This window comes from Mustelus asterias, chromosome 26, assembly GCF_964213995.1.
Source record: "Mustelus asterias chromosome 26, sMusAst1.hap1.1, whole genome shotgun sequence".
NCBI lineage: Eukaryota > Metazoa > Chordata > Chondrichthyes > Carcharhiniformes > Triakidae > Mustelus > Mustelus asterias.
In genome coordinates, this window is record NC_135826.1 from 4492459 (window position 1) to 4520200 (window position 27742).

The following is a 27742-nucleotide window of genomic DNA, read 5'->3' on the forward strand; positions in this document are numbered from 1 at the left end:
GCACAATTAGAAGACAATAGGAGGAATCCTCACCAATATTGACAAAGTCTGATGTCGGGCAGCAAAAGTGGCGTTGAGCCTGCCAACAGCAATAGTCTTTTTTTCCACCGTAATGTGTGACTCTTAATCTAAGAAATTGGCAGGCATTGGTTCTATGCCATATTACTGGCAGGTATCCTCTGATACATCTGTCCTGCCATCACGTCAGTGATTCAATGATCTGGGCACTACATTTAAAGCAGTTTGTTGAGGAGTGATGTCTGTCAGGCTCAGGTAACACTTTACACCCAAGTTCTCCAACATACCCCTGGAGAGACTACTGGATGAAGTGGAGGTCCACCACGAAGCAATGTATCTGCTCTCTGGATTAGGTCTGTTAGCAAGATAACCAGACCAGCATGGCAGATAGTGCCAGCGGTGGACAGTGCAAACACCATTCAGAAGAGCGAGAAAAAGAGGTGAAATTTCAATGCAGAGAGAACAAGACATTAAGAAAGAGAAAGGGAGAGAGGCAAGACTTCAATAAAGAGCGAGAGCGAGAGAGAGGTGAGATTTCAATAAAGAGCGGGAAAAGAGAGAGGCGAGACTTCAAAAAAAAGTGCGGAGAAAGAGAGGTGAGACTTCAAAAAAGAGCACAGAGAGAGAGAGAGAGAGATGGACCCAGTGAGTTAAAACAACGGGAAGGGAAGGGAGACGTGGTGAAGGAGCTCACTATAAACAAGAGTGAACAAAATAGTGACATCACAGGAAAACCATAAGTTCATTGGTTGGTAAGTAACTGCTAATTTGAATTATCTATTTTAAGTTGCTGTCAGATTAAAGGTAAATAAGAGAAATATTTTTGATTAAAAATTTAAGCCCAGTCAGAAATGTAAAAAATACAAATTAACAAGAGTGCAACAAGCAAAGAGTGTGCCAGTTTGGTAAGTGTAAGAGTTACATGGCTACAGCAGTCCTCTGTTCCCATGCTGGTTGGATAAGACCCACACCGGCCCTGACCCACACCATATAACCAAGTGGTGACAGCTTTGGCCACTCTACTGCACCCTGATTTCTCATCTCAGGCACAGACATTGTCTCAAACTTCACTCTAAAGCCTTGCACTCAGCTTGGTCCATTGGAGTCACTTGTCATTAGCTCCTTTTGGAGTTCCGCTTGTCAGGTGAACGTCTTTTAAAACCAGTCATACATAGCGTCGTTCTGACATCACACTTGTGTGGATGCATTATTTGACATGGCATTTGAGCCCGAAGTTCCTGACATTGAACAGTAGGAAATGCAGCCCACTACTGATAGGGAAGAGGACGATTGTGTCCTGCATTTATATCAGCATAAAACACAACTAAGGCCTTTTCCCAATACTTACCGTTCTCACTGCTGAACCAGCCCAATGGAAATGGGAGTGAAAAATCCTGGTTTATGTGTGCAATGCATATGCAATGACTGACTAGCAGATGAAACAGTGTTAATGCATGAGAACTGAGAGAACAGCAGCCCTCCAAAACAGGTCAGTCAGCACCCTGCAGCTGTGGCACCATTCATGACAGGAGTCATGAAACATGTCCATAGAGGATATTCTTTGTAACAAGCCTGTAACTTGACTGCCTGGCTCAAATAAAGGTGACTCAGAGGCCTGGGACTCAGGATGACTGAGGGCGGGATTTTCCAGATCCACCTTGAGTTATCCATTTTAAGTGCATGGATGAGGCATGTTCCAAAGCCCACCCAACATCCTTGCTGTGGAGCTTGATAAATGAGTAAGAAAAAGTTGATTAAAACAAGGTGTAGTACAGTTGGAAATCTTATGTCCTGAATCACTTTTGTTACCGTGATGGCATGATTGGTACCCTAGAAACCCTCCACTGATGAGGTCCTGAAAAACAAATCCTCAACGGCAGAACAAATGGAAGAAGGTGTGCATCTGGAATATCTCAACGACTGTTCTGGCAGATGAAGGCTGTAGCAGAATAAACCCTCCGATATCTTAGGAACATAGTAATTAGGTCAGAAGTAGGCAAATTCAGCCCTTCGAGCCTGCTCCTCCATTCAATCAGATTATGGCTGATCTCTCCCTGGTCTCACTCCATCTCCCCACCTGTTCCCCATATCCATCTTATTAGAAATATATCCATCTCCTTCTTGAAATGATTCAAAGATTCAGCCTCCACCACTCTATGCAGTACTGAGTGCTACAAATTCACCACCCTCTGCGAGAAGTAGTTCTTCCTCGTCTCAGTTTTAAATCTACTGTCTCTCAACCTATACCTGTGACCTCTTGTTCGAGATTGCCCCATAAGAGGATATTTTGGTTTCCTTGCCATCAGATCAAGGTTTCATGTGTGGAAACTAGTGTGCAATGGTTTCTCCATGTTAAAAGATGTCATGCACATCTTTCCATGCACATCTCCCAAGCCCTTTGGTGATGAGAAAATGTCAATGGGAGCAGGATTGTGTTGTCTGGAAGTTTCTAGTCTGATACAAAGGCAGTAATTACAAGATGGGCATCTAGCATCAGATGAGGCTTACTCCTTTTTGGGGAGATGGGGCAAGAAAAGATTCCCTTAGCATTCCCTTAACAAAAGGTGTGCGGGTTAGGTTGATTGGCCAGGTTAAAAATTGTCCCTTAGAGTCCTGGGATGCGTAGGTTAGAGGGATTAGCGGGTAAAATATGTGGGGGTAGGGCCTGGGTGGGATTGTGGTCGGTGCAGACTCGATGGGCCGAATGGCCTCCTTCTGAACTGTAGGGTTTCTATGTTTCTATGTTTCTAAAAGATTTCCTCACCTCTCCTGACCTGACTGGATATTAGTAGTCAGTTCCAATGTCTAGCTCCAGATGCCGATGTTAGAATCATGTCTCTCAAGACTGAATCTTTCTTTTACAAAATGGAAGGACACATCATGGTTTGTACATTTGAGGGTTGACCTGGAATTGTTTCTAAAGGTCAAATGTTCACCTTGATACTGTCAACCAGCAGGCTTCTCCCAAGAAATCACCTGACCTTTTACGGTAGTTGAGGCCGATCTGGTCGTTTGCTTCGAACTGCAATTACTTTAATTGATGAGGGGTGGGAATTTTAATGGAGCAAAGGAGATTGGTAACTTGTTGTAAGTCACATGGGAGAGAGAAAAAAACTTAAGTTGTGAACCTTTTTGAAGACAGTTTTGTTGGGCAACAAGCTGAGGAAGAAAGGCTAACATAACTCTCTCTCACTCTCTCTATCCTGCCTAAAATTTTGTGTGGCTGTCAAGCTATGCCAGACAAGCTTCATCTGAGTGTAATTGGTGTGCATTTGGATCTGCAAAGCTGAGGCCAGTTGGTGAGAATTCCCAGACATCCACCAAGATCAGATCAGATGAGTGTCCATGGCATTGGGATGTTCCTGGAATCCAATATAATCGATGCCCGCAAAGAGACGTTTAGATTTTCTATCAGAAAACATCAGGATTGGTTTGATGAAAATGATCAAGATATTAATGAACTGATCGATCACAAGTGCAAGACATTCCCTGCCCTGCAGAAGAACCAAACTCAAAGCAAAAGAAACTGGCAAACCAATAAGCAAAGGACAAGGTACAATGGTGCACCTGTGACATGAAGAACATATAGAACATAGAACATAGAAAGCCACAGCACAAACAGGCCCTTCGGCCCACAAGTTGCGCCGATCACATCCCCACCTCTAGGCCTATCTATAGCCCTCAATCCCATTAAATCCCATGTACTCATCCAGAAGTCTCTTAAAAGACCCCAACGAGTTTGCCTCCACCACCACCGACGTCAGCCGATTCCACTCACCCACCACCCTCTGAGTGAAAAACTTACCCCTGACATCTCCTCTGTACCTACCCCCCAGCACCTTAAACCTGTGTCCTCTCGTAGCAACCATTTCAGCCCTTGGAAATAGCCTCTGAGAGTCTACCCTATCCAGACCTCTCAACATCTTGTAAACCTCTATCAGGTCACCTCTCATCCTTCGTCTCTCCAGGGAGAAGAGACCAAGCTCCCTCAACCTATCCTCATAAGGCATGCCCCCCAATCCAGGCAACATCCTTGTAAATCTCCTCTGCACCCTTTCAATGGCTTCAACATCTTTCCTGTAATGAGGTGACCAGAACTGCGCGCAGTACTCCAAGTGGGGTCTAACCAGGGTTCTATAAAGCTGCAGCATTATCTCCCGACTCCTAAACTCAATCCCTCGATTAATGAAGGCCAGTACGCCGTACGCCTTCTTGACCGCATCCTCCACCTGCTTCATCCCATTGGATCTGCCAAAATGGATCACCACACACTTATCCGGGTTGAAGTCCATCTGCCACTTCTCCGCCCAGTCTTGCATTCTATCTATGTCTCGCTGCAACTTCTGACATCCCTCCAAACTATCCACAACACCACCTACCTTGGTGTCGTCAGCAAACTTACCAACCCATCCCTCCACTTCCTCATCCAGGTCATTTATGAAAATGACAAACAGCAAGGGTCCCAGAACAGATCCCTGGGGCACTCCACTGGTCACTGTCCTCCATGCAGAGAAAGACCCCTCCACAGCCACTCTCTGCCTTCTGCAGGCAAGCCAGTTCTGGATCCACAAGGCAACAGCCCCTTGGATCCCATGCCCTCTCACTTTCTCAAGAAGTCTTGCATGGGGGACCTTATCGAACGCCTTGCTGAAGTCCATATAGACCACATCCACCGCTCTTCCTTCGTCAATGTGTTTGGTCACATTTTCAAAGAACTCAACCAGGCTCATAAGGCACGACCTGCCCTTGACAAAGCCGTGCTGACTACTTTTGATCATACTAAACTTCTCTAGATGATCATAAATCCTGTCTCTCAGGATCCTCTCCATCAACTTACCAACCACTGAGGTTAGACTCACCGGTCGGTAATTTCCCGGGCTGTCCCTGTTCCCTTTCTTGAATATAGGGACCACATCTGCAATCCTCCAATCCTCCGGAACCTCTCCCGTCTCCATCGACGATGCAAAGATCATCGCCAAAGGCTCCGCAATCTCCTCCCTCGCCTCCCACAGTAACCTGGGGTACATCCCATCCGGTCCCGGTGACTTACCAACCTTGATGCCATTCAATAGTTCCAACACATCCTCTTTCTTTATGTCCACATGCTCGATCCTTTCTGTCCACCGCAAACCAGCAGTACAACCACCCAGATCCCTTTCCACCGTGAATACCGAGGTAAAGTATTCATTAAGCAGCTCCGCCATTTCTAACGGTTCCGCACAAACTTTTCCCCCTTCACCTTTTAAGGGTCCTATGCCTTCACATCTCATCCTTTTACTCTTGACATATTTGTAGAAAGCCTTGGGATTCTCCTTAATCTTACCCGCCAAGGCCTTCTCATGACCCCTTCTCGCTCTCCTAATTTCCTTCTTAAGCTCCTTCCTACATCCCGTATACTCCTCTAAATCCTTAACACCTCCTAGCTCTCTGAACCTTCTGTACGCCTCTCTTTTCTTATTCACCAGGTTCATCACAACCTTCGTGCACCACGGTTCCCGTACCCTACCAACACCCCCCTGTCTCATCGGAACGTTGTCATGCAGAGCTCCAGACAAACATTCCTTGAAAATCCTCCACTTTCCTTCGGTACTTTTCCCCAAGAATGCCTCCTTCCAACTTACCCGTCTAATTTCCTCCCTGATGACACTGTATTTCCCTTTACTCCAGAGAAACACTTTCCTAGCCTGCCTGATCCTATCTCTTTCCAATGCTATCGTGAAGAAGATAGAATTATGATCGCTATCCCCAAGATGCTCACCCACCGAGAGATCCTCCACCTGTCCAGGTTCATTAGCCAGCACCAGATCAAGTACAGCCTCTCCTCTAGTAGGCTTATCCACATACTGTGTCAGGAAACTCTCCTGGACACACCTAACAAACTCCTCTCCATCCAAACCCCTAGCCCTAGGGATATTCCAATCTATGTTTGGGAAATTAAAATCTCCCATCACGACAACTCTGTTATTCCTACATCTCTCCAGGATCTGTTTCCCCATCTGCTCCTCAACATCTCTGTTACTATTGGGCGGCCTATAGAAAACACCCAGCAACGTTACCGACCCCTTCCTGTTCCTAACCTCCACCCACAGAGACTCCGTAGTCAATCCCTCCACGGCGTCCACCTTCTCTACAGCCGTGACACTATCCCTGATCAACAGTGCCACTCCCCCCCCTCTCTTGCCTCCCTCCCTGTCCTTCCTGAAACATCTAAAACCCGGCACCTGAAGCACCCAGTCCTGTCCCTGAGACATCCAAGTCTCCGTAATGGCCACCACATCACAATTCGAAGCAGCAATCCACGCTCTAAGCTCATCCACTTTATTCACTACACTCCTGGCATTAAAATAGACACATCTCAGACCTTCAGCCTGAGCACTTCCCTTCTCCATCACTCGTCTAACCTCCCTCTTACCCTGTTTACATTCCTTATCTATTTGCGAGCTAACCTCCTCGCTCTCAGTCCCCTCATTTCCATTCCCTCCCCCCAACCTTTCTAGTTTAAAGTCTCTCCAGTAGCCTTAGCCAACCTTCCCACCAGGATATTGGTCCCCCTGGGATTCAAGTGCCACCCGTCTTTTTTAAACAGGTCACACCTGCCCCTAAAGAGGTCCCAATGATCCAAGTACCCAAATCCTTGTCCCTTGCTCCAGTCCCTCAGCCACGCATTCATTCTCCACCGATTCCTGTTCTCACTCTCCCGCGGCACAGGCAGCAATCCCGAGATTACTACCTTTGCATTCCTCTTTCTCAGCTGTCTACCTAACTCCCTATATTCTCTTTTCATGACCCCTTCCCTCTTCCTACCTATGTCAGCAGTACCTATATGCATCACGACCTTCGGCTCCTCTCCCTCCCCCTTCAGGATTTCTGGGACTCGACCAGAGACATCCCGGACCCCTGCACCAGGGAGGCAAACCACCATCCGAGAGTCCCGTCTGTGTCCGCAAAAACGCCTATCTGACCCCCTCACCGTAGAGTCCCCAATTAGCACTACCCTCCTTTCCTTACCCTTTTGCACTACTGGGCCAGGCTCAGCTCCAGAGACACTGCCACCGCTGCTTCCCCCAGGTGGGCTGTCCACCCCAGTAGGACTCAGACAGGAGTACTTATTATTAAGGGGCACATCCACCGGGGTGCTCACCATCAACTGAGCTTTCTCCTTCCTCACTGTTACCCAGTTACCCTCCTCCCGTGGTCCCGGTGTGACCACCTGCCGATAGCTCCTGTCAATGACCTCCTCACTATCCCTAACCCGGCGAAGGTCCTCGAGCTGCAATTCCAGTTCCCTAACATGGTCCCTTAGGAACCGCAGCTCAACACACCCAGCACAGATATGGTCGTCCGGGAGGCTAGGAGCCTCCAGGACCTCCCACATCCTACATTGGGAACAACATACTGGCCTCGCACTCATAATTGCCCCTTTAAACACACAGGGAAAAAAAAAGTGAATGAAAATTTTAAACTTACCTTTCCTCCTCCTGTTTTCTCCAAAGCCCTGCTCTCACTGGGTCCTTTTTTTTTAGGTTAGAGGAGGAGGGAGGGTGGGATACTCTACAAGTGTAGAGTATCGGGATTCCTCTCTGTTCCAATTTATTGGGGAAAAAAAAAATCTCTCTCTCCCAGACCTCCCTGCGCGACCACTTCCGGGTTTAGATATTTTTTAAGAAAAAACCTGCGAAAAAGTAAGTTAAAAATAACAGCGCTTACCCGCAGCACTCCTCTCGCGAATCTCTCCCTCTCTGCTGCACTTCCAAGACGCAATGAGGCCGATTCACTGAGGTGAGTAACTTTTTTTTAAAAAAAATCTCTCTCTCCCAGACCTCCCTGCGCGACCACTTCCGGGTTTAGATATTTTTTAAGAAAAAACCTGGGAAAAAGTAAGTTAAAAATAACAGCGCTTACCCGCAGCACTCCTCTCGCGAATCTCTCCCTCTCTGCTGCACTTCCAAGACGCAATGAGGCCGATTCACTGAGGTGAGTAACTTTTAAAAAAAAAAAATCTCTCTCTCCCAGACCTCCCTGCGCGACCACTTCCGGGTTTAGATATTTTTTAAGAAAAAACCTGCGAAAAAGTAAGTTAAAAATAACAGCGCTTACCCGCAGCACTCCTCTCGCGAATCTCTCCCTCTCTGCTGCACTTCCAAGACGCAATGAGGCCGATTCACTGAGGTGAGTAACTTTTTAAAAAAAGAAATCTCTCTCTCCCAGACCTCCCTGCACGACCACTTCCGGGTTTAGATATTTTTTAAGAAAAAACCTGCGAAAAAGTAAGTTAAAAATAACAGCGCTTACCCGCAGCACTCCTCTCGCGAATCTCTCCCTCTCTGCTGCACTTCCAAGACGCAGATAAGACACAAATGACCGAAGGGCCTCTATGAGATAAAATAATTTTTTTTTCATTTATTCATTCAGGCGATGTGGGCATCACTGGCTGGGCAACATTTATTCCCCATCCCTTAATTGCCCTTGAACTGAATGCTTTGTTAGGCCATTTCAGAGTACATTTAAAAGTCAACCACATTGTTGTGGGTCTGGAGTCACATGTAGGCCAAACCAGGTAAGGGTGGCAGATTCCCTTCCCTAAAAGGGATTGGTGAACCAGATAGCTTTCAACAACAATCGACAGTGATTTCATGGTCATCATTAAACTTTCACTTCCAGATTTTATTTTACTGAATTCAAATTTCACCATCTGCCATGATGGGAATCAAACCCAAGTTCCCAGGGCATTATCATTGGTCTTTGGATTACTAGTTCAGTGACAATACCACTACACCACCACCTCCCCATTTGAACATCTTGCTGACATGAATGATATTCATGGATACTCCACTGCCACAAAAAACATTTATGGCCCAAGTACTCAAGGTGCAGCTCCTCTGAGGCATATGGATCTAATTAAAAAGGGAAACTACCAATGTTCACTGGACGGTGAATTTTTGTAGATCATTTCAATCAAGAATCAATTATTGACAAGAGTGCTTTCAAATCCATCTCACAATATCCAGTTACAGACGAGTTTGAAACTCCACCAATTCCTATGGATTCAAAGCATTCAGGTGCCATTTCGCAAGGGTACCCTGATCTCAGAGTGCACTGGGAGACCCCTTTCCACGCCCCACGGACTTTGGGACCTAATCCCCCTCATTAGCGGCATGTCTCCGCCCCCCCCCCCCCCCCCGCTCCCCTGGGACTTGGGTACAGGTCGCTGTCATCGGGGCCCTCCCGATGGGTCCCACTGCCTGACCTCCGACATGTCTGCCCCATTAGAATCACCTTCATGATTCACCCCTGTACAATCCACTCCATCTGACCCACCCCTGCAAAGCCCCCCCACTGCATGGCCCTCACTCAGACCCCACTCCTTCAGCACTGCCCCTGGCACACTGGTGAATCCCAACTGGCACTGGCAGGGTGCCTGGTGGCCACTACTCAGCTGTCTGATGGCCACTGTCAAGCACTATTGGTATACCAGTTGAGAACCACCAGTGCACCAGGTGGACCCCGCACAGGTGGTACTGCTTAATGAGCACTGCCCAACCATGCCATCGACCCCCTGGGGGCTTCAGTGGTGTTCAAGCCCCCAATATGACCATCAAACCAGGTGTCCTCTAGTAGAGACCAGTAGTGATTCTTGCTGCTATCGCGCTGCACCTGAAGGCCGGTGAATTCTGTGTTTTGGGCTTTGCATATTTAAATACTATTTTAAATATGTTAATCAGACTCATGTCCTTTCTGCGCACAATCTTCGCGTCATTAGGAAGGGGCCTAGAGAATCGCCCTGGTGCCAGTGCCAAATGGATTTTTAGGCCTGCATGCTATTCTCCAGGACCAGCGTGAACTACTAACGGCACTGAGAGGTTGAAGAATTGTCCCCAAAGTGTCATAATGGTGAGAATTGCGGAGCGATCCGCAGCAGTCTCTTAGGTGCATTCTGCACTGCAATTGTTCCACACTCATCACTTTTTTGGAGGATAGTGAGTTGCGCGCTAGTACTGGGGGGTGGGGCCTAAACACACCAGTGAGCCCAGCTTCAGTGCACTTGGGTGCTGTTCTGCAAGGATACCCTAAATCTCACAGTGTACTTGGAGACCCCCACCCTCTCCCCATGGACATCGGGGCCCTCCTCCCTCAATGGCGACATTTCCCTCCCCCTGCCCCACACAGGTCACCGGCATCAGGGCATTGGGACCCTCCTGATGGGTGCACCGCCTGACCCCCGAGACACCCTCCCATCGTGTCCCCTGACATGATCCACGCTTTAACAACCCCCTGCATGACCCCTCCTTGCATAGCCCCCACTCAGGCCCTGCCCTTTGACATGCTCTGGCACATTGGCAGTGCGCAACTGGCACTGCCGGGTGCCTGGTGGCTACTGCCAGGGTGTTCAGTGGGCACTGCCAGGACATCCAGTGGGCACTGTCTGGCCATGTCCTCAACCACCCAAGGGCTTCAATGACCTCTGAGCTCCCTGGCATGGCCATTGTGCCAGGTCTCTGCTAGTGGAGACCAGTACTGATTCCTACAGTTCCCATGCCACACCCAAAGGCCTAAGATCTCGTGCATTGGGAGTCGAATGAGCTGTGCATATTTTAATGCTGCTTTAAATATGTTAATCAGCATTGCACTCTTTCTGGGAGTGATCCGGTTTGCACCAGGGACCAAGATGATTGCATTGGGTGCAAAGCCGATTTTAAGGCATGCATGCTACATTCTGGGATAGGCATGATCTGTGCCAGGTGTGTTGAAGTTGGAAAACCGCCCCCCTCAAACTTCTTTAACTTATCTCACTTTCTGCAAATAAAAGGTGTGGCTATGGATACCCACGGGCCCCAATTATGCCTGTCTTTTTGTGAGGTATATCAAATATTCCTCCTTCCAGTCTTACTCAGGCTCTCCCCTACAATTCTTTCTCTGTTACATCAATGACTCTATCAGTGCTGCTTCATTGTCTTGTGTAGACCTGGGAAATTTTATCAATTTTGCTTCCAATTTGCATCTCAATCACCTTCACATGGACTATCTTCAACACCTTCCTTCCCCTTCTTGGCCTTTCCATCTCCATTCCTGGCAATAGGCTGACCACCAATATGCATCACAAACCCCCCAACTTCCACTGCTACCTTGACTACAGTTCCCCACATCCTGCTTCTTCTAAAGACTCCATTCCATTGTCCCAGATTCTCTGCCTCCACCACATTTGTCTGATGATACCACCGTTGAAAACAAAACTTCTGACATGTTTGTCTTTTTCCTCAACCAAGGTTTTCCCCAGTGTGGTTGACAGGGCACTCAATCATGTCTGACTCAATCATGTCTGACCCATCTCCTGCACCTTTGCCCTCACCACTTCCGTTCCCTCCCAGAACCATGACTTTTCACCCCACTATCCTCTGCATTCAAAGGATCATCCACTACCATTTCCACCAACTCCAACATGATGCCATCCACTAAACACAACTTCCTCTCTTCCCCTCCATCAGCATTCTACAGAGACCACTCCCTCCGTGACATTCTGGTCCACTCCTCCATTGTCTGCATGCATTCATCCCTTTCTCATGGTACCTTTCCATGCAATTGCAACACCTGTCCCTTTACCTCCTTCTCGCTTTCCAAGGACCCTGAAATAACTCCTCAGGGGCCAACATCCTTCACCAGATTCCCTTTATTTACAAACTCAATTCCACTCCTAAGAGTGCTTCATGTACAAAGTCAGAATCCAGAGTAGTAGCCCTGACACACCTCAATATATATACAGTTGAGACTCCCTGATTGGGCAAGCAATCATTACCTCAATCGGGAGTTCATACTCCGAGAACAACCTCATGGGTCTTGTTGAGGTCATTACACCCCTCCCCCCCTACAGTCAGAGGAGCCTCAATGGTTTGTGCGCCCCACGGGTCCCTTGCAGCATTTCCTCCATCTGGTATCTAATGTGGGTAGGGTGCATCAAACAGGCGCTCGTCTCTTATGACGGGAGCGCCGGAGTTCTCGTTCACTCCATTTCAAAGACAGTCAAGTGCTTTATGGGAGGAGCTAAGCATGCAGGAAAACACACCGTTCTCTTTTATTATAAAACAGTCAGTTTCTGTCTGGTCTTGAAAGGAGCAATATGCACCTCTCTGACTCTCTCTCTGACAGCTCTAGAAAAGCAATCTAATTACAAGCACATAAGCCTGTGTTTACTAACTAATTTTGAAGAAGAGTTTTAAGTCTATAAGAGGAATATTATTTGAACTGGAACGCACAGGGATAGGTTAGCAGTTAAGAACATTATCTTGTCATTTTTAAATATTGTTCAATTGGTAAATGTTAAGCTAATTTATTTTTTATAGTTAAACTGTATTGTTAAATAAAGTTAGTTTTGATTAAAGCTTCCTAGTGTGTCAATATAACCACACCTGGAGTGAAACGCCTTATCCTTACATGAATGCCAAAATAGCAAATAGTCGGGGTCTAGTTTAACCTAATAATATACGTTGGGGTTTCTGATTTTGTACCCTAACACATCATTCTGTCAAATACCCATTAAATTAATTCTCTACCTCGACTTTTGTTTTGTCTTTCCTTGATTTTGTTGCCAATCTATTTCATTCTTGGTTGCAGCTCTGTACGAGTTGGTAAATTTCCCAACACCCACCTTTTTGTTGAGTTCTCTGTTTCCAGTCAAAATGGAACCGGAATATCTAACCTGCTTTATCTTTTTTGAGTTAGTAAATTTTTAGTTGACAAAATTGTATTTTCCACGGAAATATGGCATTATATTTTTTTTTGTTTCGGTTTTGCAAAATAGAAGAGTGACTGCATGCACCAAAGGACTACTTGATCCATCAATTCTTCACGACAATTTCACATATACTATAAAAAAGTGAGTACTAACTATTTTTCTTTCACTGAACAGTATTTAAGGGCTATTTAAGGGCTGAATGAATGAGATTGAGGTACTGGGTTAGATTTCCTGCCTGACAGGATCATTCCCAAATTATAGATTATTAATTGCATATTTTGTCAGCATTTAACCTATCTCAATTATCTGGGAAACTTCAATGAAAGTACAAAGTGCTCTTGCGCAGATCTTGTGATATCTTACCTAACAAATGGGAATACCTTGCACATCATCTGAACTGTAATTTCACACTGCTGACTCTTGCAAGTCCATTCAACCCATTCATGTAACATGGATGTTGCAGACATTTATTCTGTGAACTTTCAAGAAGCATGGTTTGAATGTTGAATGCTATGACCAAAATTGTTCTAATAGATATGGAATTCAGTGTTTCTCTATCCTTGGGTTCTTTGCAAGCCAGATGTCAGGCCATCTTCATATTACATTCAAAATGATCAGCGGTTTTGAAGAAGTTACTTCACTCCTTATTCCCTGCTCACCTGTTGACATTGTTCTCCCTGTGTACCTTGGAAATACTTAGCGAGTTTGTTTAAATTGGATGACCAATCGAGAAGCTTGGAAGTCTGCAGTCACACCAGCTTTTTCTCATCAATTGGCTAGATAATTGCACTCAAGTTCCATGCTGCAGACCATAAATAATTTTTGCATTAAGCTCGAAGGCAAAAGTTTCAATGACAAATTGTAAATAGAATTTGTAGCATCCTTACTTAATGTTTAAAGTATTATGTAGAGTCCAATTGTTTTGCAAAGTGTAACCAACATTGTGAAAGAATCCTTGAGAACACAAATAGCAATTTTACTGGTATGGTGTAGTGATGGCTCAATCACCTTGTCTATTTCTTTCAAACCCAAGTAATTGTTCCAAATTAGCCGCACATCTTATCAAAGGTAGTGCCACCTCCTGCAATATTAACTACTGTCCCGTGAAGACATAACCCTGGAGTACCAAAACTTCTTTCCCTTCACTTATTGCAGCTATATTTCATTTCTTAAGCAGAATTTACAGGTGGCTGTACGAATCGAGAAAGAGGCAGGTGGGAGAACTTTAATTAGGCAGGAGATGAAATTTCAGCTTCCCAACGTAAGAAACAGTTGGCAAATTAAGTCAGCAGCAACTTGGAGGTAGATTGGAATTCCCAATGGCAAATGGTGGGAACCTAATTGAAATGCATTAGTGTGTGGTGAAGGCTCATTAAAACAAATTAAATTTGTAATTAAGTCAGAGGTGCATGGGAAACATGTGCCTTCACCTCATTACCAGTTAAATCTGATATGGAGCAAGCGAGATAGTCTTTGAGTTGTTATTGAATTTGGAGTGAGTAGGAGCTGCTTTTCTTTTTGGGGAACAATTGTTGCAACAGGGGAGAGGGGGAAACATTTTGTGTAATGCAGGTTGTGGCTGACAGAGAGAGGGAGCTGGAGGACAAAAGGAAAGGTCTAGACCCCAGGGTGACTGAAGGCAGGAGACGTTTGATCAACGGGAGGTCAATGGTAATAGAGGGCAGGTCAAGGGGTGACTAAGGGCGAGTTGAGGGTCACTGAGGACAGGACACAATTAACATAGGGTGGGTTGAGGATCACAGGGAATTTCAAGTGTGACTGAGAGTAGTTCAAGTTGATGCTGGGAAAGTCAAGGATGATTGAGGGAAGGCAGAGAATGTTGGATAGGTCAAGAATGATGGAGGGGAGGTTGTGAAGGATGGTGGAGGATGATAACAACCTGGACTGGGCAGTTAAGGGACATTGCAGCGTCAATAGGCATGAGACCCGAGTAAAATGGGAGGAGGAAGGCACAGGTTTTCCCACTTATGACAGGTGGAAGGTGAGGAACTAAGACCATGCAAACAATGATGCATATATCATTGCCTGCCTTCTGTATACAATTCATTTTCTGGAGACTACATGGGTGTGGATCATCCAATATTGTTGGAGGCTCAAGCAGAGGAAGAGAGGAACTGGGACAGGATCACCTTGGGTCATCTCCATCAACAGGCAGAAGGCCAACAATAGGCAGCACTGGAGGACAAGAGTGCTCAGCATGCAACCAAACATAGGACAGTGCAATGATGAGCAATGGAGCATCATCAAGTGCTCCATGCACAAACCAACTACATGCAAATGCCTGAGAAGCAATGTAAAGACAATGGAAGAAGGTCACTGACCTGTGTGTGTTCATTCAGGAAGACCAATGACCCACATGGAACTATAGACAACCCAATGCTAGTTGCCTCAAGCCACTATAGCATTGAATTTTTTACACCATTCATCATTAGAGAACTCCACAGGGGACATATGTGGCATCTTGGAGGCAGCCACTCAGACACATCAGATAGGTCATCAATGCCACTTTTTAAAAGGGCTGACAAGTTTGTTAAATTCACCACCAATCCTGAGAAACTGGCTGTCAGAGCTGTGAGCTTTGGAGTCTTTATGAATTTTCCCACAAGAACAAGAGATTATAAACTGCACTCATGTGACAATCAAAGCTGTCTGAGAACAGCATACGCATTCATTAACCAGTAAGGATACCACTTCATCAATGTGCAACTCATCTGTGACCACCACAAACAAATCTTGTCTTGCTTCGTATAATCAAAAGTGAGATTGAAACCCTGCAAGGTAAACCATTATTGAAGCTGTTAGAGTTGGAGAGAATTCCAAGGCAAGAACTTTGAAGATTGGAAACCCATGTGAGAAAGACAACGTTTCTGTGAGATTTGTTGGCTCACAAAGGATTAGACACCTGGATAGGTTAGTGAGTGGTAAAGACCTGGAACTCAATACCCTCAAAGTGGTAGATGTAGAAACAATGAATGATTTCAAAAGGGGATTGAGGAGACTGGGACTGACTAGATTGTCCCACAGGTAGCTGGCATGAACTTGATAGGCTACATGGCCGCCTTCTGTGCAATAGATGACTCCATATGTTTAGAAGTGGGAATGTTCAATGTTAATTGCAGTGTTCAGTACCATTTTGCATCTAAAGCTCCCTCTGTCTTTCTTCTCAGCTTGGACATCCCAGGTCCAACTAACTGTTAGTGGAGTCCTTCAGTTATCAAGAGCTTTAAACTTTTTTAGCTGGCATCCAGAATTTTCTCTGTAAACCCGATCTCTCCTTTCTATTTCCTCTTTTAAGATCCTTCTTAAAATCTACCTCTATGACCTGGTTCTTCGTCAACACTTCTTTGGCTTGGCATCCACATTTTCCTTTTTGTATAACTCCTTGAAATTTTAAAGTGCTATATAAATGCAAGTTATTATCTTTGAGGCATCAAATTTCTGTTGCTAAGCATCTTTCTAATTAAATGTGTCCTTGATCCTGCTTATATTGATAACATTAAATTATTTTCAGGAATTCCTATGATCCAGACAAGTTGTTTCGCCCAAATTCAGCAAAAGAAGACCTAATTGTGAAATATGACTATGCTTCATTAGGATGCCCTTCGATAGCATATTACGCAGCTCTTTGGAGTCCAGAGCTCCAGCTGTAAGTTCTTTCAGAGCTTGTTAGTGAAACTACTTTGGTTTAGTCAGATAAATTAAAAGAATAAAATTAACTGCTTTCACATTTAAACACAGCTACCTTAAAAATAAAAGCTGGAATGAAAAAAGGTAAAAAGAATGTTAGAGAGCAGAGAAAAGTGTCACAAATTAAAAATATATTTTTTTCAATGTTATTTTTTTCCCAGAGTTACAAAGTCACTGTGCAGAGTGGACAGGGAAAGTCCTTAATCCATCTCCATGCTTGCTCCAAAAACCAACTCAAATTGAAATTAAAATTAAATCCAATTCTTTGTTCTCACAAAAGAGATATACTGGGCGGAATTTTACGATCTTGTTGCGCCAGTTTTGCGGCGGGAAAATTTTGTAAAATCGGGCATAAAGTGGCTAGTGGGAATGGCGTCCGTTTTCGCGCCCATTCCCATTTTATCACGGAAAAAAAATCGCCGCGATAGGGAGCGCGCCCAAAATGGGTGAGACACCAATTCACATGTTTTTGCGTTCATCATAATGTCATTCGCGAGCTTCACGCCCAATCGTCCCAGCTCACCTGCTTTTACGGCCTCGTTCGCTGCAGCCGGATTGGCCTGGAAAACACCTCCTCAATAAAATTTGGATTCATAGAAATCATAGAAACCCTACAGTACAGAAAGAGGCCATTTGGCCCATCGAGTCTGCACCGACCACAATCTCACCCAGGCCCTACCCCCATATCCCTACATATTTACCCACTAATCCCTCTAACCTACGCATCTCAGGACACTAAGGGCAATTTTTAGCATGGCCAATCAACCTAACCCTCACATCTTTGGACTGTGGGAGGAAACCGGAGCAGCTGGAGGAAACCCACGCAGACACGAGGAGAATGTGCAAACTCCACACAGACAGTGACCCAAGTTGGGAATCGAACCCAGGTCCCTGGAGCTGTGAAGCAGCAGTGCTAACCACTGTGCTACCGTGCCGCCCAAATGGCGTTTGATCAGCGTTTGATCAGTGAGGGTGAGTGAGGAGGTAAGTCTCTGCATTTAAACTGCTCAGAGGGGGTTGTTTTGCGGTGGACATGTTGCGTTTTGGGTCGGGGGGGGGGGCTGTTGTTGATCATGGAGTCCAAACTCAGACTAATAGCACGGACCCGGGTTGGAGCGCTGACCTCGGGTCTTAGGGATGCCTCTGGGTCTTAGTGCAGGCAGCAGGAAGCACAGTTGCAGGTTGGGTTTGCGCTGGAAATTCTTTGAAGTGGCAGTGCTGCAGCCTCGGGACCTGTCAAGCAGCAGTGTCTGTGGTCACTAATGCATGGGTTCTGGTTGTGTGTTAGTGGAGGGGGAGGGGGAGGGGGGGGTGGGAAATGGGGGCTGTGTTGCTGGGGGCCTGTGAGGGGCTGTGTTGCTGGGCAGGGGGCGAGCAGAGATCTTCAACTCTCCATCTGTCTCTCCCCTTCACCAAAATCCACCCCCCCCCCTTCAATTGATGAGATGGCTTTTGCAATGCATCCCATTGATCTTGCTGTTCTCTTGGTTGCTGTTGGAGCTGAGGAGGAGGAGCAGGAGGATGAATTACGGGCAGAGGAGACCCAGGCCTTACCACTCACAGGAGGAGAGGGAGTCGGCCACCGGAGGCAGGATGTGGCCGCCATTTGCCCCGGGGTGGGAGGGGGGTGGGAGGGGGGGTGGTGGGGGGGGGGGGGGGAGCGGAGACCCCAGCAATTCTGCACGCAAGTGTTCTTCGAGCCACTATCGGACATTGTGTGCTGCCAACGGCTCCAGCACGGAAAAGTAGACAGTGCAACGCCTGTGCCATTTATTGCAGGACATTGCACCTCGGGAACGGGGGCACCCACTCCCAGTTGCTGTGAAACTGACAGCAGCCTTAAACCTTTATGCCACCGGGTCCTTCCAGACCACCAGTGGAGACCTTTGTGGCATTTCACAATCAGTCGTGTGTGAAGGAGGCCACGGATGCCCTTGATGCGCATCAATTTGACACGAGGCACAAAGCTTCGGTAAAAGAAGGCTTTTATTAACTAACAATGGAACTATCAGAACTTTAACACACTATCCCAGACTGAAGAGGTCCCGCCCGAGCAGGGGGTCTTATACCTCTCCCAGGAGGCGGAGCCCAACTGGGATGTGCCACAACAGTTACAACCACAGGTGTATCAATCCCACCCTAGCCCAACAACATCATTAGAACAACCCAACAACAACATTAGAACAATCCCACAGTGGGGACCAACGATGGTTCACCACATTCACCCCTCCTTTGAGAACAAAGGCCGGCGGGGTACGAAAACAGACTAAAATGTCAACAGATTATAAGTTCAGACGGTCTGGGGGACCGCACCGTCGTGACCTCCTCAATACCGGCGGTGACACCGGAGTAGGTGCTTGCGGTGGCGTTCTCCCCAAAACAGCATCCAGCTGTTCTCCCACGGACTCACAGGCCGGTTGACCCTGATGAAACGGTCGTGCAGGGGATCCTGATACATTCTGCGATGGCGACGATCTTCGGGGCTCAGGCAAGCTGTGCATTGGAGTAAAACTGTTAAGCATTGGTCCCGATACTGTCCGCGCCACGTCCGGGGGAAAAATAAGGGATAAGGGATTCGTCACTGGGGGTATGGGAGCGACAGGGGTTGCTACGTCCCCTGCGGGCGCCAGGTCTCGGATCGAGACTGTGTCCTCTCGCCCGTCAGGATATGCCACATAGGCATACTGAGGGTTGGCGTGGAAGAGGTGGACCTGTTCGACCAAGGGGTCGGACTTGCGGGCCCTTACATGTCGCCGCAGGAGGACGGGTCCTGGGTACGTCAACCAGGCTGGTAAAGATATCCCCGAGGACGACTTCCGAGGGAATGAGAACATCCTCTCGTGGGGAGTAGCATTTGTTGCCGTACACAGGAGGGAGCGAATGGAGTGAAGCGCATCAGGGAGGACCTCCTGCCAACGGGAGACTGGAAGGCCTTTGGACTTCAGCGCCAATAGGACAGCCTTCCAGACTGTAGCATTCTCTCGTTCCACCTGTCCATTACCCCTAGGGTTGTAACTCGTGGTCCTACTAGAGGCAATCCCGTATGAGAGCAGGAATTGCCTCAAGTCATTACTCATGAACGACGAGCCCCTGTCGCTATGGATATAGCTGGGGTACCCGAACAGGGTAAAAAGATCACGGAATGCCTTGATCACCGTGGCAGCCGACGTGTCCGCGCAGGGGACAACAAACGGGAACCGGGAGTACTCATCTATTATGTTCAGAAAGTACACGTTCCGATCTGTTGAGGGAAGGGGGCCCTTAAAATCCACACTCGGCCTCTCGAAGGGGCGAGTGGCCTTGACCAAATGTGCCCGGTCAGGTCGGTAAAAGTGCGGTTTGCATTCCGCACAAATCCGACAGCTCCTTGTCACCGACCTGACGTCCTCCACCGAGTAAGGCAGGTTGCGGGCTTTGACAAAGTGGTAGAGCCGAGTGACCCCAGGATGGCACAGGTCATTATGGAGGGCGTTCAAGTGATCCTCCTGCGTAGTAGCGCATGTTCCACGCGAGAGGGCATCCGAGGGCTCATTGAGTTTCCCTGGACGATACATGATATCGTAGTTATAGATGGAGAGTTCAATTCTCCACCGCAAGATCTTATCATTCTTGATCTTGCCCCTCTGCGTATTGTTGAACATGAACGCCACGGACCGCTGGTCCGTGATCAGGGTGAACCGCTTTCCCGCCAGGTAATGGCGCCAGTGTCTGACGGCCTCCACAATGGCCTGGGCCTCCTTTTCCACCGCTGAATGCCGAATTTCGGGGCCTTGGAGGGTGCGGGAAAAAAACGCGACGGGCCTGCCCGCCTGGTTTAGTGTGGCGGCCAGGGCGAAATCAGATGCATCGCTTTCCACCTGAAAAGGGATGGATTCGTCTACCGCGTGCATCGTGGCTTTCGCGATGTCATGTTTCAATTCCTTGAAGGCCAATTGGGCCTCTGGCGTGAGTGGAAAAGTCGTGGACTTAATAAGCGGACGGGCTTTGTCCACGTAGTTGGGGACCCACTGCGCATAATAGGAGAAGAAGCCTAGGCATCTTCTCAGTGCTTTTGCGCTAGCGGGAAAGGGAAGTTCAGCAAGGGGGCGCATACGGTCTGGATCAGGGCCAATGACCCCGTTTTCCACCACGTATCCCAGGATGGCTAACCGGCGCGTACGGAATACACACTTCTCCCTGTTGTAGGTCAAATTCAGGCGAAATGCAGTGCGCAAAAAGTTCTGGAGATTTGTGTCATGGTCCTGCTGATCACGGCCGCAGATGATGACATTATCCAGGTACGGGAAGGTAGCCCGCAGCCTGTTCTGGTCCACCATTCGGTCCATAGCACGCTGGAAGACCGAGACCCCATTGGTGACACCAAATGGAACCCTAAGGAAATGATACAGACGACCATCCGCCTCAAAGGCCGTGTAATGTCGGTCCTCTGGGCGAATGGGGAGTTAGTGGTAGGCGGACTTAAGGTCTATGGTGGAGAACACCCGGTACTGCGCAATCTGATTGACCATATCAGATATGCGCGGTAGGGGATACGCATCCAGCTGCGTATATCGATTAATGGTCTGACTGTAATCAATGACCATCCGGGGTTTGTTCCCGCTCTTGACCACCACAACCTGTGCTCTCCACGGACTAACACTGGGCTGTATGATCCCTTCTTTGAGGAGTCGCTGAACCTCAGATCTGATGAAGATCCGATCTTCAGTGCTGTAACGCCTACTTTTAGTCGCGATGGGCTTGCAGCCTGGTACCAGATTCTGAAATAAAGAGGGTGTGGTGATCTTTAACGTAGAAAGATTGCAGGCGGGGCGCTTTGGACAATTTGGAGGCTGCCGCTGGTCCCCTACTGTCAGCGAAGGGAGTGACCCACCGTACTGTAGGATCACACTCTTCATGTGGACCATAAAGTTTAGTCCGAGGAGAATTGGTGCGCAAAGATGCGGCAACACAAGGAGCCTGAATCGCTCGTAAATTGTGCCTTGCACTTTCAAAGTTACCACACAACGTCCTAGCACAGCGACAGACCGGGACCTTGATGCCATAGAGATTGTCTGTTTGGCAGGTTGAACCTGGAGTCCACACCTCTTCACAGTGTCAGGGTGAATAAAGCTCTCAGTGCTCCCGCTGTCAAACAGACAATAAATTGCACGACCATTTACCTGTATATCCATCATCGAACAATCAAGCCTGTGATGCTTAGCCTGGTCCAGGGTGATCGACGCCACCGTTGGTCCGTGAATGTCACTGCAGGCAGCTGAGGTCGATGCTGAGGACCCCTGCTGGTCGCTCATGGTCATCGTCGACCAAAATGGCCGCCCCCATGAATCGCACATGGGTGAGGGCGCCAAACGTAGCAACTCCTGGTAGTCATCCTCCTCCGACTCCGTCGACCGCAATGGCGTCGTCCTGGACTCGCACGTGGACGAACCCCGTGAGTACTTCGACGACGATGGTGATGATCCCCGTTCCGAAGGGTCACAGGCCGCACTGCCGTTCTTGGGCTTCGATCTGCACACCTTCGCATAATGCCCCTTTTTACCGCATGAGGTACAGACTACCGCTTTAGCGGGACACTTTTGTCGTGGATGTTTGGCTCCTCCGCGGAAGTAGCACCGCGGGCCGCATGGGGCTGCAGCCGTCGTCTGGTCCACATGGGAGCACGCCATAACACTGCATTCAAGCCCGTGGGGCGAGGAGGGATTTGCGACTGCTCCTGCCACGTTGTCTCCACGTGGTCCTCCGGATACAGGACCAAGCTCTTCGAAGCCGCCTCAAGCATTTCAGCTAATTCCATAGCTTGGGTCAGGTTGAGATTTCCCTTTTCTAGCAGCTTGAGACAGAGGTATGAAGACCCGACCCCAAACGCATCTCGGGCGAGGTCGTACATGTACTGCTCAGCCGACACAGCTTTGCAGTCACAGCCCCTGGCTAGCTGCAAGAGCTCATTGGCGTAGTCCTCTATGGTTTCGCCCGACTGCCGACGTCGTGTAGCGAGGAGGTAACGAGCGTGGATCTCGTTAGGAGGTTTCGTATAGCGCTTTTTTAAAAGCTCGAGGGCCCTCGGGTAAGTGGTGGCCGCACGGATCGCGAGGTAGACTGTGTCGCTTACCCTCGCATGGAGGACCCGGAGTCTGTCATCGTCTGTGGTGACCGCTGTGGAGGCTGCTAGGTAATCTTCAAAACACTTCAGCCAGTGGTCGAAGGTGTTAGAAGCGCCCCCCGCACGTGGATCTAGCGTCAGACGTTCTGGCTTTAGGATTTGCTCCATACTGTCCTTTCTTTTTTTTTCCGTCGAGAGTTTAATGTTAGTTAATAAAATTGATGCGCATCAATTTGACACGAGGCACAAAGCTTCGGTAAAAGAAGGCTTTTATTAACTAACAATGGAACTATCAGAACTTTAACACACTATCCCAGACTGAAGAGGTCCCGCCCGAGCAGGGGGTCTTATACCTCTCCCAGGAGGCGGAGCCCGACTGGGATGTGCCACAACAGTTACAACCACAGGTGTATCAATCCCACCCTAGCCCAACAACAACATTAGAACAACCCAACAACAACATTAGAACAATCCCACAGTGGGAACCAACGATGGTTCACCACAGCCCTGTATGCCCAGACTGGCCAGTATATCAAATTTGACCTGGACCAGGCCCAGCAGGAAGCCCGGGTTGCAGGATTCGCAGCCATTGCAAGGATGCCAAATAGGCAGGGGCCACAGACTGCATCCACGTTGCCCTCAAGGCCCTGGTCAGGATTCCAGGAAGATTCATGAATAGAAAGGGCTTGCATTCAATAATGGTGCATCTGGTGTATGACCATCAGCTCAACATAATACAGGTCTGCGCCGGACACCCCGGCGGTGTGCATGACAACTTCATATTGAGGAATTCTGATATCCTGGAGGTTTTTGAGGAGGAGCCCAGGAGGCAAGGATGGCTCATGGGGGTCATGGGGTACCTGTTTCGGACTTGGCTGATGACACCTGTGCGGAGGCCTGAGACTGAGGCGCAGATCCAATATAATGAGGCCCACATTGCCACCCGTTCAATAGTGGAGTGCTGCATTGGGCTCCTCAAGTTGTGGTTCAGGAGCCTGGACCACTCTGGTGGGCCTCTCCAATATAGCCTCCTGATATCGTCCTTCATTGTGGTGGTGTGCTGTGTCCTACTCAACCTGGCACAGCAGTGAGGAGACCTTCTTGAGGAGGAGGATGTGGAGGCCGACCAGCCAGGTGTCGCTGGGGAGGAGCACGCCCAGCAGAAGGAGGGGGACGAGGAGGAGGACGATGGCGAAGAGCAACACCACCCAGGTGCTAGAGGGCTGGCAGCAGCAAGGGTCAGGCATGCGAGGGTGGCGAGGGAGGCCCTGATCAACACACGCTTTGGGCAGTTAGAGGTGTGTTGCTGCACGTGGTTCCATTATTACCCAAGCCCCCCCGCCATCCCTCCTCCCGCAGAGTCCTACAATCTCTTGCAATATTGTTACACCAGAGTGATGGGCCTGGGTACGCTGTGTTGTGAATTTCTTTGGCAGGCAGGAGGGTGATGACAACTTGCTAAGCACCATTGTGATAACGTCCTGGTGCAAAGTAGTCTGACTTCGATCGTGCTCCACATGCACGCTGGCACATGGGCTTACATCCGAGTAGTGGATAAGGGATCACTGAACCCCATACAGGGCCCAGGGGTGGGGGAGGGAATCTCTCGTGTTCTGGAGATGCCATGGCAGATGATGTAAGTCGCTGCCAGTACATGCCACCCACTGAAGCCAGTGATTTCTTTGAGTGCCTTCATTTTCTCAGGGACAGAGCGTTGAGGGGCCTCCCCCACTGACATCGATATGCAGGGTCCCTCCGGTGACTGTCAGGGTAAGAACATTCCTGTTAGAGGCAAATTAATCACAGGTGGGTGATGAAATAACATTTATTAGTGCCAATAAAAATGTCTTAATGATAAGTGATAACATAAAAGCATGTGAACAGGAAATATTAAAGTGCCTAAATACTCTATCTACTCGGTGCTGCCCTTCATCCATGCTATCTTAGTGCTGCTACAACTTATCTTTATATGGCCTACCACTGCATCTCGGTGTCTCCCCTGGATGTACATTGGAGGTGGAAGGTGCCAGCTGCTTACTGTGCCCGTAGCCTGTGATGCTCTTGGTGATCATCCTCTTGAGGCCCTGGACCTTGAGGGCCCTGGCTGGCTTCCAGGTGTCTGGGATGTATCCATGGCACCCTCTTCATCCCGCTGCACCTGAGATACCCCAGCATCAGGAAGGGGGGAGTCAGAAGGCGTAGCTACAGCCAAAGTCTCCTGGGTAGAAGGCCCCAGCATGGGCTCGAGCCCTTCCTCTTCCCTCGGGGTTCCTGTGGGCTCCTGGGTCACTCCATGGGACGGCGGTGCTTCTGCAATGAGCTCCAGAAGCTCCAGCGTCACCTGGCCCTGCCACTCCTGGAGGACCACCTGCGTTCTAGCCGTGGTGGTTGAGCCCTCTGCAATGGCCACCTGAGTCGGGGGCCACCTCTCAATGGCAGCGTCGTGCCCTCTGAGACTGGGCTATGCTCGGCAGCCCCTCAGCCATAGCCCTTTGTGACTGGGCCACGTTGTCAAGGACTGCTGCTGTCACCCACTGTGTCTCGGCACTGTCCATTGGATCTCCTGCAAGCTCTCGAGCCTCTCAGCCATGAGCCGCAGAATCTTGAGAAGTCCTCAGCTGTGGCGCGCTGTGACTGGGTCAGTTGGTCCAGTGTTGCTGTCAGCCCCTCCTGTGTTCCCTGTCTCTATTGCTGCATCTCCAGCAGCTGAGGGAGGAGTGATCACAGAGGCCCAGCATGTAACCTGGGGCCAGCTGAGTCCTTGCCTCCAGCAGGCCCCCACGTGCCAGAGACCTCGGATGTTCCCTCCTCCACCCAATGTACACCAGCAGATGTGTCGTGCGCACCAGAGAATGGCCCAGATGCCTTGCCACCAACTTGACCCTCCAATGTAAAAATCTCTGGGATAGTGAATTGCAGGATGGAAGCTGACGCCAAACTGGTGCTGCCCTCAGAGGTCCCTTCATCGGCTTCCTCAGAGGAGTCTTCCGAGCTGTCAGGGCAGGATGTGTGGGAGCAGCAGTGGGGGTCGTGGTGCCTGATGGCCCAGGCATACCAGAGTCCCTTCCTGCTACACAGGACACAAGGTTAAGTGCAAGGGAGGGAGAGGAATCTGGGCTGCATGCAACTTATTTGACATTTCTACATAAAGTGGAGGATTTGCAGGGGTGCTCACTCCTATAATCCAGCCTGACCATGCTGTCACTTACTGTCCGCATCCCCTCCTCTCCCGCAGGCTCCTCAAAGGGGGTGGGGACTCAGATGTCAGGCTCACCACCCCCTCTCTTCGCCCTCTCCCGGCGGTTATGGCATTCTTCTCCTGTGGGGACAGAATGAGCCATGAAAAATCTGATGGCAGGAGTCCTGCAGGGTATCAGGAGGTGCCCTCAGAGGGCAAGCACTGTGATACTCTTGAAGCAGGGATTGGGGGCTTGGGGGGGGTGGGGGGGGGGGGGGGGAGGGGGGGGCTTCAGAGGGAGGTGCTTGGGGGTCAGGGGCTGGAAGCATGCAGGGTGATGGGGGTGGGGGGATCTGGGGGTCATTTAGGGGAAAGATGCTAGATGAGGTTAAACCCTTTGCTGCCCGGATTGGGTCAGTCATTTTTTTTCTGGCACTGCTTCCCAGTTCTTCTGGCACTAACACATGCGGCCACAGCCTCCCAGGCTGTGTTTCCTTCCCTCCCCCTAGAACATGAAGAGAGTGTCCCGTCTTGCCTCCAGCAACCTGGCCAGGTCAGATTCAGAATATCTGGGTGCTGACTTCCCAGAGGCCATTTCTTCCTGTACTGCCTGCCTGTCTGTCCATCCCTCGGGTTTTTATGGAGCTGTCCCTTGTTAGGGCAGATCAGCTGCAAGCAGTTTGGGTGAGTCAGGTGCCCATTAGGGTATTCCAGCGAGTTTAAAGCAGTTTGCCTTATTACCATGGAGGGGAAGCCAAGTCAGCACTTGCAGGTGTGCTGATGGGGCAGGGGGGAATTTGTGCCTCTTTGACGATCGCGGGGCAAGGGAGAGAAAGAGAGGGTTATGTCAGGCAGCCATTGGAAGCAGGGGGTGATGAGGGGGCCATGTGCAAGTGGGTCTGGGAGGTGGTGTGGGCTCAGCAGGATGTTGTATCTGTCCCGGGAGGGTTCTGCCAGGCGTGCAGCTTTATTTTTCACTTTTTCTGCGTATGCACAGTTTGTGGCTCTGATCTGAGGGGCTGGCGAGTTAAGCCCCACCCACTGCCTCTTGTGGCCAGAAAAAGTCTAGCGCAAAATTTCAGAGACAGAGTGCATAAGATTGGGCATGAAAACCCAACCAAAAAACGGACCAGGAACTCTCCCGTTTTTGCACTAGCTGGACACCTAGATAAAATCTTGTAAAATTCTGCCCACTAGATCCAATCAATCAAGCTGAAATGGTAGGCATCTTTTTGGCTGTGAAATCAGTTATGCAACACTCTTTATGCCAAAGGACAGAGTGCAATAGCAAGCAATCATTTTTTCCCATACTCCAGATTATTTTTCCCAGAGATTTAAAAGGCAAGACTTTTAAATGCCTTGACATCTTCCTTTGACAGTTTTGACAGGTTCCTGAGAGTTGCTTCTGACAGTTTGGATAGTTGTTTTTGGCAGGTCTATTGACAGTTCCAATGAGTTTTGTAGTGATGAATTCATATACTTATGTTCATTTGTACCTATTTTTAATAAAGGACACCTGACCTCCACCAAAGGTGTGATGGGATCAAAGGGATACCTAGCCTCTCCAAAGTGGTACCCTGACTATCCAAATGAATCCAAGAAGTTCAGACCGGTTCTTACTTGCACACTTTTGGTTTCACACTCCTGGCCTATGAAAGTCCCATTTCAGCGGAGCAGCTAATGATTTAAATGCCTCCATAAAATGTGCATGCACGGAATGTAACTTGCCCCCAATCCCACCACTGCCAAGATGGTAAATGCCATGTTTAGGGGAAGAATTTTTGACTATTTTTGTTACTGTCACCATGTTGGAGAGTTGCTCCACTGTGTCGAAAGTCTGGTTCCATATGTACTGTGGAACCATTCCTCAATGTAAGAGCACCACAAAAAAATAGAAAGTTATTGAATTGGGGTGGTGAGGACAAGTGGGGGAAATACGAGAATATACACTCAAAAATGCTGTTGAGGTTGTCAGGGGAATAGAGCAGAAACCCCAAAATATGTTATGAAG

General features: G+C 48.7%; 1 protein-coding gene across 1 annotated transcript in view; it reads left to right on the forward strand.

The window, feature by feature from the left end:
• The first annotated feature begins 3353 nt into the window (after positions 1 to 3353).
• Positions 3354 to 27742, forward strand: part of LOC144479381 (la-related protein 6-like) — a 74167-nt gene continuing 49778 nt past the window's right edge. Inside the window, exons 1-2 of the mRNA XM_078198001.1 lie at positions 3354 to 3571; positions 16278 to 16412. Of these exons, the coding sequence (XP_078054127.1) occupies positions 3354 to 3571; positions 16278 to 16412 (353 nt within the window). The remainder of the gene's footprint in view (positions 3572 to 16277; positions 16413 to 27742) is intronic.